We start from the raw sequence: 11,825 nt of genomic DNA on the forward strand, positions 1-11,825 counted from the left end.
CCCATAAAGTAACACTGTATCTATGAGAAGTGACAACAGGTCATTTCCATTCTCCCCCCACACCCACCATGGCTTGTTTGTCTCCTTCATAAAGGAAGGTCTGTTCCTAGGTGGGAAGAACTGTGTGGGTGAGGTGGCCCTGGACTGGAAGGCTGCAGGGATCTATCTGGACACTGGGCACTGGACACCTAGTGGTCATTCATTCAAAGGGCTGTGGTCCAGTGGTTCCCAGAGGCCTGAGAGCCTGGAGGAATGCAAGGACAAAAGGACAGACTCTTCAATAATTGATGTCCCAAAGGGCCAGACTGACAGTCAGGAAAGAGTACAGGGTTCAAGGTCAAGGGTGTGGTGAGCTCTGGTGATGGCTCTTGAGTTAGTTAAGGGACAGATGCTGAGCAGCTGGCACAGAGTTCACCAACACAGCACATGGGCTCAACAGTAGACAGGACTCAACTTGGACACTAGGAGCAAGTTGCTAGGCAGCTCAGGACGCAGGTCGCTTTCTTTCCCATGGTCATTCAGATCTCCAATTCTGTCCCTGCTCTGCACCCCAGGGAGATGGTTCTGTCCACATCCAGCTTTCCCTTAGGTTGACATTGCAGTCCAGGAAGGACAGGAGGGCCTGTGGAACACAAGAAAGTTCCTCTAGAGGACAAGACCTAGGCTATGCACAGGTCATCTGTCAGTCTCTATTGGTGAGAACTTGGGAGGAAGGCGCTTGAGCTGCAAGGGAGGAGGGGACACCACTCGGTGTTGCAGCCTCAGGGGAGTATCTGCGGCCAGAAGGGGAGGGCAGCAAAGAGAAGGAAATGCTTCTTGTCTAAATTTCAAATATTTTTTAATAATCCATAAGAAAAACTGGTTTTAAAAGAGGAGATGATAAAAATCAGGAGGAAATGATCAACTTTATAGTCAACAATCTAGAAAACACAGGATATCATTTGCAGAAATTACACAAGAATGACCAGTCAGTGTTCACTAGTCTTCTCCTCAAATACTACGGACCAAGTGTAGCCCTTCATGAGTATCACAGCAGATTTTAAATGTCAATAGGAATTAAACCTTGTGATTTTCCCAGAATCTGGTAGCAGGGAGCAGAACTGACCAGCCATACCCTGTCACCTCTCCTTCCTTGTTGGACCCACAGCTGGCTCGCAGGACCAAGAAGCTGTGATGACCATGCAGATGACATTCCCAGCATCCTTTCCTTTCTACTCTCTGAGTATTTCACCAAAAACCCATCTCTCCAGATGACCAAAATCATGAACACAGAAATGGTGTTCCTTCCAGAGTCTGATTGCAGGACTTGGAAATACTTGGAAAAACAGAGAATTAGGCAGATCTAGGAAGGAGAATAAGGCCTCTATGCAACCAATCAGAAAGCAGTATAAAAAGTTGGCAGCTCCGAGGACAGTGAGGATGGTGAGCCTCAGCTAGGAGCAATATGGTGGGCATGACTGAGGAGCAGCCATGCTGAGGTTAAGTCAGACCTTAGATGTGCACCACAGCTTGGGAGCTTGGTCCTCATGTGGGATGTTGGGAGGTTGTTGGATCTAAGAGGTGGAGTCTATGGGAGGTCCCAAGCCTGTCCCATCTGTGTTCTGGCTTCCTTTCTCTTAATGTGGCCTCCCGCTCTAGCAGGCACTTCCACCATGGTGACATTGCTGTAGAGGGGATACAGACAGGGGCTATCAGGTGTCTAGAGCATCCCCTATCCCCAGTCCTCTGAGCTGCACTGAAGAAGTGGTCACTTTGTCAGGCTGTCATGGACCCTGATGAGCTCCTGCAACTTCTGCTCCAGGTTCTGAGCCTTCTGCCTTAGCTCTGCCGCAGACTCTGTCTTTGCACCCTCCTGCAAATGCTTTGTGTCTTCCACAAGGCTGACCACATCCATCAGGATGGAGAGACCTGTGGTGGCTGCACCCATGATCCGGGCTCCTTTGGACATTGCCAGAGCTGTGCCTCCAAAGGCTTTCTTTACCTTTTTAGTGTTTTGGGCTGACACCCTCCCTGTGGTCATGAGACGCTTGGCATTAGTTTTTAGGTGAGAGTTAGCTTTGGCCAGTTTGATGGCATCAATGTTCTTCTTGATGTCTTCCAGTTTCTGGAAGGAATTCTTATATACAGAAACAAGCACAGGTTTACTCTCCTCCAAAACTTCTTTAATGAGCTCCTCTTGGTCCTTGCTGGTTGGCACCAGCTGGCTGGCTTTAGCTTCCTCTTTCGCCGTGATGACCTTTTCCACAAGGCTTGTAGAAACACTAGTCACTGCTGCTGCCGCCCCCAGCCCCAAGCCTGTGGCTGAAAGTCCCAGACTGACTCCTGCTGTCACAGGTGCCAGAGCGAGACCAAGGATCGTCAGGACTCCGGACACAGCACCGGTAGATTTGGCCACCACTTGTGTGATGGTGCAGTCCCTGTGCACCTTGTCAATCTTGTCTGCAAGGGCGCGCAGCTTCTCGATCTGCTGCTCAAGCTCCAGTTTCACCTGAGCATAATCTTCCAAAAACCTTTTCTTCTCCTGGATGTCATTTTTTACCTTGTTGTCATCACCTACATCAGTAGCCACTATGTTCTTACCAAGAGCTTCACACCAGTTATCTTTCATTTTCCTGTAACAGGAGAGGACAACTGAGTGAGAAAGACAGCTTGTAGTTTAGATCTGTCCTGTGGAAACCACAGAGCATCTGCTCTAATGAAATGGCAGAGAGTGTTACAGTTGTATTGGATCTTTCTTATACCTACGAGAAGACTTGACACACCACAATGTCTTGAATTGTTAAAAAGACAATGAGTTAAACCCATTCATGTGTCTTTTTAATTTATTTTATGTTGTATGAGTGTTTTGCATGTGCGCACACGTGCTTGTGTGTGTGTGTGTGTGTGTGTGTGTGTGTGTGTGTGTGTGTGTATGTGTGTTTACCATATGCATGCCTGGTGCCAGTGGAGGGTAGAGGAAGGCATCATATCCCTAGGACTGGCTTTAGAGTCTGTTGTGAGCCATCATGATGGTGCTGGGAATTGAACCTGGTTCCTCTGGTGAGCAGCCAGAGTTCTTAACCACTGAGACATCTCTAGTCCCTTAACACACCTCTCTATTGCTAGACATTTAATAAAGATGGCTTCCCCTCCAGGTCAATGTTATCACTACTAAAATACTTTTCTGTAGGAACTCTAAACAAACACATAAAAGAGGATTTCGAGGAAAAAAATAATTCTTTGTTTTAGGAAAACTTACTATTCCCTGTTTAGTTCACTGTCCCCCCCCCCCCAAAAAAAATCTTCTATGACCTTACTTGCTGAGATATGGCCTATGTCCTGCTGGTCAGAGATTTCCATGTTTGCTGGAGTGCTTGGATTTTGAGAGTCTCCATAGTGTATATTCCTAAGAGTGAAACCCTATATGGAAATTCTTTTTTCACTGCAGTGCTGTGTACATGTGTGATCTGGTGGGGCAGCTCACACGTGAGATCCATCCACTCAAAACACAGCACAGAAAGTCCTTTTCTGGCTGTGAGTAGAAGTTAAAGAAACCTGAGTGGATTCCGCATTGATATGTGTCCTGTCCCCAAGAAATCTCACTGTGCCTCTACAAGAGTTTCAGTAGCAAGTAAAACTGAATTCAGAACATGTAGGTTCCCTAGCAGTCCCCAGACTGTATTCCCAGTCTGAGAAAGGTGATGTGTGGTGGGATTTTGCTGTCATTTCTGACCTGCAGGGGAACTAGACACTAAAGGCATGGACTCCAGGAGGGAGGCAGACCCCGGGTCCCTCTGGGGCTGTGTATATGATTAAGGCCCAACAAACTTCTGGACACAGAAGCTTATATGTTGACAAAATGTTTCCTTGAGTAAATATTACTTATTTCTAAACAACATCCAGAGTGTGGATCTGTCTTGGCTTTCCATGCCTTTCCTGTGTATGATGGGTGTGCCCTGCCCAGGCTTGTCAAGGATCCTGCCAGGTTGTGAGACTGCCGTACCTCTGATACTCAGTACTCAGTCAGGTTCCTGTGTCTAACTTCTGCAGTCTTAGGCCTTGACTCCCCTCAGGAGGATTCCTGAGGTCAGCTGTCCAGTGCCCCTACTCTCTGCTGTCTACTGCCCCTCACTCAGCTTGTCCTCTAGAGTCCCCAGCTGAATGTATATCCAGAGCTGTTCTGTCTCTTTCCTTAGAGCAATGAAATGATGGATAGCCATTAGAATGGGAAGAGATCTTCACCAACCCCACATCTGACAGAGAGTTGATCTCCCAAATATATAAAGATCTCGTGAAACAAGATAACAAAATACCAAACAATTCAATTAAAAAATGGGCTACAGACCTAAACAAAGAATTCTCAACAGAAGAATCTCAAATGGCTGAAAGACAATAAGGAATTGTTTAACATCCTTAGTCATCAGGGAAATGTAAATCAAAATGACTCTGAGATATCATCTTTCACATGTCACAATGGCTAACATCAAAAATACTGATGACAGTTTATGTTGGAGAGGATGTGGAACAAGGGGAACAGTCCTCCACTGATGGTGGGAGTGCAAACTTGTACAGCCAACTTAAAAATCAATATGGCGGTTTCTCAGAAAAGTGGGACTCAATCTACCTCAAGACCCAATGATATCACTTTTGGGCATAACACCAAGGGATGCTCAATCATACCACAAGGACACTTGCTCAACTATGTTCATAGCAGCATTATTTGTAAGAGCTAGAACCTGAAAACGCCTTACATGCTCCTCAACCAAAGAATGGATAAAGAAAATGTGGTACATATACACAATGGAGTATTACTCAGCTGTAAAAAACAATGACATCATGAAATTTGCAGGCAAATGGATGGGACTAGAAAATATCATCCCAAGTGAGGTAACCCAGACTCAGAAAGACAAACATGGTATGTATTCATTCATAAGTGGATACAAATGTAAAGCAAAGGATAACCAGACTACAACCTACAGCTTCAGCGAAACTAGTTAAGAAGGAGGATCCTTAGAAGCATGTATGGATCGCCCTGGGAAGGGGAAATAGATGACATCTCCTGAGTAAACTAGGAGTGAGGGGGAGGCAATAGAGGGGAGGGTTTGGGAGATGAGAACATGAGGGAAGGGATGATTGAGCTGGGGGAAGGATGGAGTGGGAGAGCAATGAAGAAAGTGATATCTGGATTGAGGGAGACATTTTATGGGGTGAGGGGCAAATGTGGGGTTAGGAAAATGCCCAGGAATCCGCAGGGATGATCCTACCTTAGACTATTAGCAATAATGGAGAGGGTACCTGAACTGACCTACTTCAGTAATCAGATTGGTGAAGGCTCTAACTGTCATCATAGAGCCTTATTCCAGGGGGTTGGGGATTTAGCTCAGTAGTGGATCACTTGCCCATCACCACAAGGCCATGGCTTCAAACCTACTCTCTGAAACTCAAATCTCATGAGAAAGATGCTCAGAAACACATTTAAACAGCTTGTCCCTGACGCCATTCAGGCTCTTATGCACTGTCCCCTAACCCTGTTCTTTTTTTTTCCAACTAGAGAGAAAAAGCTTGATTGAGTGTGTGGCTGACCTCCTGGTCTTGTCCTTCAGGTCATTTTGGAGCTCCTCTTCATTGACATCTTTTCCATCAGGATCTGCAACCATCTCACCAGGAGCTTCACGCAAGGAAGTTTTCCATTTCCTGTAACAGGAGAAACTGACTGAGTGAGGAAGATTGCTTGTAAGGTAGGCTCAGTCAAGTGCAAGAAACACACACACACACACACACACACACACACACACACACACACACGAGGGCACATAGAAATTAAAATAAAATCTTTTGTAAAAAATCAGCTTTCAATGAACACCTACAATGTGCTGGGCACGTATTTCATGCTGACCACGTACTTCATGCTGACCTGTTTCCTGAGGACAACAGAAAATTCTCCCATAAAGCCCTAGATGCAGCCTGAGGATGTGACTAAGCTGGGAAAGTGTTTGCAATGCAAAGTAGACCTGAGTTCGTCTTGCAGGGGCCACAAAGAAATCCAGGTGCAGTTTTTAAAATCAAGCTACAGTTAACCTGACACCCAAACCACACAAAAATGCAACAAAGAAAGAGAATTATAGACCAATCTCCCACATGAACATTGATGTGAAAACACTCAATAAAATACTGACAAGCTGAATCCAAGAACATATCAAAACAAAATCATGGGCTGGAGAGATGGCTCAGCGGTTAAGAGCACTGGCTGTTCTTCCAGAGGTCCTGAGTTCAATTTCCAGCAACCACATGGTGCCTCACAACCCTCTGTAATGAGATCTGGTGCCCTCTTCTGGCCTGCAGGGATATGTGCAGACAGAACACTGTATACATGATAAATAAATAAATCTTAAAAAAAAAAAATCATCCACCATGATCAACTAAACTTCATCCCAGTGATGCAGGTATGGCTCCACATACAAAAGTCTGTCAATGTGATCTACCATATAAAGAAAATGAAAGAAAAACACCCACATGATCATCTCATTAGATGCTGAAAACGCCTTTGACAAAATCCAACACCCCTTCATGATAAAGGTCTTGGAGAGATCAGGGATACAAGGAACATACCTAAATGTAATATAAGCAATACACAGCAAGCCGGCAGCCAACATCAAATTCATTAGATTGAAACTGGACAAAGCAGTTCCTTCCACAAGCTGTTGCCGCTCTACCACTTCATTCAGCTGGAGCTTCAGGTCCTCCTTGCTCCTTGTGTCCCAGAGGTACTCAACCACAGACTCAATGAAGCCTCTTCTCTCTAGATGGGAAGGAAAAGGAATATGGTTAGAGGACTGTGCATTGGCGCTTGAATGGCTTCGGGAACTAGCTTTGTAAATGTGGTTCTGAGCATCTGTCCCTTGAGGTAAATTTTGATGTCACTAGTGGTAGGGGCTGAGTTGTGTCCCTTAACTCATTTATAAAAGCTCTAACCACTAGTGACTGTATTTGGAGATAGAGTTGCTAAGGAACCAAGTGAGGTTGTGAGTGAGGTTTTTAACCCATAGCATTAGGGTCCTTATAGCAGCCAGAAGAAACTCCCTCCCACCCTTCCCCTACTTCTCTATCTCCCCACTCCTTTCTCTCTTTCCCTTCCTTTCTTCATCTCTCCAGACACATAAGAGAGTCCATGGGCCAGCACAGGGTACAGGCTCCTTCTGCCCACCAGGAAGACAGAGCTCAGCAGTGCTAACCTGCCACACTTTGACTGTGGATGTTTGATTCCAGCAGAGTGAGAGAAGAGGTCTTTTCTTTTTAAATCACCTACCCAGTGTTGCTTTGCGATGGCATCCTGAGAAGACCAATGTACCAGAGCTGTGTTATGGTGCTTTGCAGAGACACATATCATATCATTTTTAGCTCAGACCAAGTAGGAAGTGAGTTCCTAATACCCAGGAAGAGGGAGGAGATTCTATTGATGACTTCCATCTCCTGTGTGCCTGTGGCATGGACCTTGAATGTGACTTTTCCCCTTGGTTTTTATTTTATGTATAGGAATCTTTGCCTGCTTGTATGTATGTCTTTGCAGTGTGTGTGTGTGTGTGTGTGTGTGTGTGTGTGTGTGTGTGTGTGTGTGTGTGTGTGTGTGTGTTGCCCAAGGTGGGCCTTGGTCCCCTGGAGTGGCAGTTACAGACTGCTGTGAACCTGATGTGGGTGTTGGGAACTGAACCCAGGTCCTCTACAAGAGCAGCAAGTGCTCTTAACCCCTGATCCACTCCAGCCTCAAACGTGACTATTGACACCAGAATGGTTAGTTATTAATCCCCAGTTTCAATCCACTGGACTAATGAATATCTTGGAAATCAGTAGATCTTATCTGGGCAGTTGTGAGGGGACTTCCAGTTATAGTAGAGCAGAATTGCTCTGAGCTAATGAGTGGTTCAAAGACTGAGCTGAGGCACCATGGGAAGGGGGGCCTGCTTGATGTCAGGAGGGCAGTTGGAATGAGTCTTTGGGGCTGAGGGTCATCTTGTCTTGGACCTTTCATGTTACCGCTTTTTGTGTGCCATGATGTGAGCTCTCCTCCTGCTTCCCTTTCAGGATGGACCAAAATATGCAAAATTATAATAAATGTGCAATACTATAAGGAAAATAATGTTGTCATTAGTTACAACAATGACAAAGGTGAGTAATACCAGTTTAGAAACTGACTCATCATGAATAAATGAACGAATGGTCCACAGAGCCAAAAGAAGAACCTTGAAAAGGAAATGCATCCGGGAACAGTGGCGCATGCATGGGGAGACTGAGGCAGGTGGATCTATGTGAGTTCCACGTCCTGCTGGTCTACATAGTGAGTTCCACTATAGCTAGAGTGACAATGTCAGACCCTGTCTTGAAAAACAAAAACATAAAAAGGAAATGGAATTGACAACACCAGAGGAAACAGCAGAGGAAGAGTGAGTATTCATGGATTATTCTATGCATGTCCATACGCACACACATATACATGCAAACACTCAACTCATGCAGAATCTAAATCTTTCGCAATACTTTTAAGTGACCTTGAATTTTCATTTTTTAATTGTCCCATTGTAATTGTATGTATATATGTAACACAGTATGATATTTCATGGAAAATTAGTATGTTATTAGTTCAAACATTTGTCATTCAGCTAAGAATGATCAAAAGAGGGCTGGAGAGATGGTTTAGTAGTTAAGGACCCTAGCTGATCTTCCAGAGGACCCAGGTTCAATTCCCAACACTCACAGGTGCCTCATAACTGTGTGTAAATCCAGCATCATGATATCCAACCCCCTCATACAGATACACATTCAGGAAAAATCCAAGTTCACATAAAATGAAAATAAATCATTAGAAAAAAGAATGTTCAAAATTCATTTCTCACTATCACTACTACTTCTTCTGAAATATTCAATTAATTAGCATTTATAATCTGTGAGAAATGCACTTTCGAAGTGATGGTGTAGACCCATAATCCCAGCACATCGAAGATGAGGCAGGAGGATTGTGAGTTTGAGGACAGCTTGAGTGACATAGCAAGACTTCCTTTGAGGGAAAGAGAAGAGAGAGGGAGGACAGAGAGAGAGGAGGAGGGAGAGATGCAAAAGGAAGAAGAAGAAAGGAGGAGGCATCCAGGGGCAATCCCAGCAGTCCAGGCATTTATTCACAATGGCAGCAGAGCACGGGCACTTTCCATGAAATGAGACCAACAGTGTAATGGCCACAAACCTTCTCAGGTCCCTTGAGGTCAGGTTCCAGCCCAAGTGAGTTGCCCACAATGAGTGTTCTCAGGGATGTGGAGGTTTTGGTATTAAGAGAAGGGAGTGAGGACGAGTTATTTGTAACATGCCTGGTGGGTGTGCCTCTTACATTTGAAAATGACATTTCAAATGTCACACTCCTAAAATCAACTGTCAGTGAAGAGGATTCCTGCTGTGATAGAAATGCTAAGATCAGCAGCATATGGGGGTCGCTGGTAGGTGGGAACCTCCACGCTGACCTGTGGTTTCTTCATGTGTCAGGGGCTGATACCCCAGCACCTGTCAAGGTTTTCAGGCTGCCTCATTTAGTAAAAGGGAATATTTACCCTGAGGAATCCACATGCTTCCTAGCCTTCCTCAAGAATACAGGGCCTGCTGGGTTCTCTGATCTCCCTGCCTCTAAACTTTCCTCCCTTCCTTATTCTATTGAATGTTTTTTTCTTTTTTTATTAACTCTATTTATTGTTAAAATGATGGGTTTCAAAAAGCCATACTCATTCAAGCTTATGTAAATTGACTATATTCGCTCTGTACCATCTCCTGTTACTAGTCTGCCTTTGACTAAATAGTCCTCACTCTTCTTTTATACTGTGTGTGTGTGTGAGAGAGAGAGAGAGGGAGAGAGAGAGAGAGAGAGAGAGAGAGAGAGAGAGAGAGAGAGAGAGAGAGAGAGATTGATAGATAGATAGATCTAGGTTCCATATTTGAAAGAAAACACTCAATATTTGTCTTCTAAGTGATAGATTCACAACACGCCCCCATGGTTGGGCATGCCCAGCAGACCTAGACACTTCTGCCTAGCCAGTTCTGGGTCAAAATAGCCATTTCTGGGTCAAAATGTCTCGCGTGACCCGGATTCCGTGGCTTTGCATGGTTGCATAAAGCACACAGCGTAGGCGTGGAGTAGCCACATGAGCCTGTGTATATATGAGCCTCTGTATGCATGCGCAACCCAGTCTTTATGAGCTGGTGCCATATTCCCGGCTTCCTTCTTTATGCATGTGTCTTTCCGCAGGCCTGAGCACACCTGTCTCTCTCTTATCTTAATAAAACTCTTGTTAGTGGATTCTGTCGTGTTTCGAGATATTTCCTCACAGGGTAAGAGTGCCACCAAAATAACTAACACTAAGTCTGACTTATTTTGGTCAAGACACTGACCCACAGTTCCATCCATTTTCCTGAAGACAACATACTTTCATTCATCTTCAAGGATGAATGAAATTCCACAGTTAGTACACCACTTTGTCATCATGCATGTGGTCTGTGGATGTGCACGATTCTTCATTCCATCTCTTAGTTACTGTGAATCACACTGAGATAACCAGGATGCACCAGCACCCCTCTAACACACTGATGGAGGTTCCCTTGGGTGTTCACCCTTGAGCTGGGTAACTGGGTCTTATGGAAGTTCTATTTTCATATTTTTGAGGAATCTCCATACTGATTTCCACAGTGGCCAGACGAACTTACATTCCCATGATGAACATGTGTCCCTCTCCCTGACTATCTGTTGCCTATTTCCTTAATGAGAGCCGTGCTGAGCGAGGACACGTCTCTGCAGTTTTTTCTCTCTCATTCGTCAACACGACTGCTGTGCTGTGTGGGTTGGCCAAGTGCTGAGCAAATGACCTGACTGCCTAAGCAGCAGAGGTGGGGAGGAAGCCAGTGAACAGGGGGTTGGAGATTGGTGTGGATCCAGGGCTGGTGTAGGGTGTTCCTGGGCAGAGTCACTCCTGAGTGGAGGATTCTATTTCCTGTTCCTCAAGACCCGGGTTTCTGTATCAACTTCAGATTTTTTTTTCCACATGACAAAACAACAAAAACAACAACAAAAAAACGAGGCCTTCCTTGAGGTAGGCACACCTGTAAGCAAGCTCTGGTCCTCGCTGTGAAGGGCAGGTGCCCTAATACAGCTTTTGGATGGGGATTGGGTTGCCTGGAATTAATGGAGAGCAGGCAGAGAATGCAGCAGGCTGGAGCCTGCCTATACACATGGGGACACAGGCCTTCATGGTATAGGTAATTGAGATAAGAGTCTCCAGGTAACATAGATGGACTGTGGACAAGGTCGCACTGGGGTGCAGGAACTTCCTGCTGAGACAGTTAGAACAGGTGGGTTCCTGAGCTAGAGCAGGGTGGGCTGCCTCCTCGGGGACAGCTCCCCAGCATCAGCTGAGAGCAAGCCTCCATGAGGGGGCTGAAGCTGCCTTCCATCTGGACACTTACTGCTCTGTTCCCTTCATTTCTCCCTCCCTCCACTGCTGGCTTCCATTTTTTGGCTGGGTATTTAGGAAGTGACTCCTGAGAATGCACCCCAAGTCAAGACAGGAAGTAGGGACTTCTCTGACCCAGGACTGGGAAACTCCCTATGTTCCTCCTTGGGGTTCTCCTCCTGTATCCTTGACTCCTCAGCAGACACTCAGCAGGGAGGCTCTGGCAGTCCTAGGCCATGAGCAGGAGCAGAGAAGAAGACTGGTTACCTGGGGAGCCCATGGCAGCTGCTGGGTCTTGGTGTCACTCAAAGAATCCTGACAGGTTTTCTTACAGCTCACCAGGTGTCCAGGCTACAGGAAGAAAAAAAA

General features: G+C 45.5%; 1 protein-coding gene across 1 annotated transcript; it reads right to left on the reverse strand.

Moving 5' to 3' along the window:
- Nucleotides 1–821: 821 nt before the first annotated feature.
- On the reverse strand, nucleotides 822–11,825 carry LOC114694375 (apolipoprotein L3-like). The gene is made up of 4 exons (XM_037197625.1): nucleotides 11,724–11,825; nucleotides 6,589–6,778; nucleotides 5,563–5,673; nucleotides 822–2,612 (listed from the first exon to the last, which is right to left on the reverse strand). The coding sequence occupies exons 1-4, from the start codon at nucleotides 11,734–11,736 to the stop codon at nucleotides 1,748–1,750; spliced, it is 1,179 nt and encodes a 392-aa protein (XP_037053520.1). The 5' UTR covers nucleotides 11,737–11,825; the 3' UTR covers nucleotides 822–1,747.

The sequence above is a fragment of the Peromyscus leucopus genome, chromosome 20 (assembly GCF_004664715.2).
Source record: "Peromyscus leucopus breed LL Stock chromosome 20, UCI_PerLeu_2.1, whole genome shotgun sequence".
NCBI lineage: Eukaryota > Metazoa > Chordata > Mammalia > Rodentia > Cricetidae > Peromyscus > Peromyscus leucopus.

Coding starts and splice junctions, on each gene's coding strand:
- LOC114694375 (XM_037197625.1), bottom strand. Junction 5,674..6,588: donor ATTGCTTATATTACATTTAG/GTATGTTCCTTG, acceptor CTCCTGTTACAG/GAAATGGAAAACTTCCTTGC. Junction 2,613..5,562: donor CTGAAGGACAAGACCAGGAG/GTCAGCCACACA, acceptor CTCCTGTTACAG/GAAAATGAAAGATAACTGGT.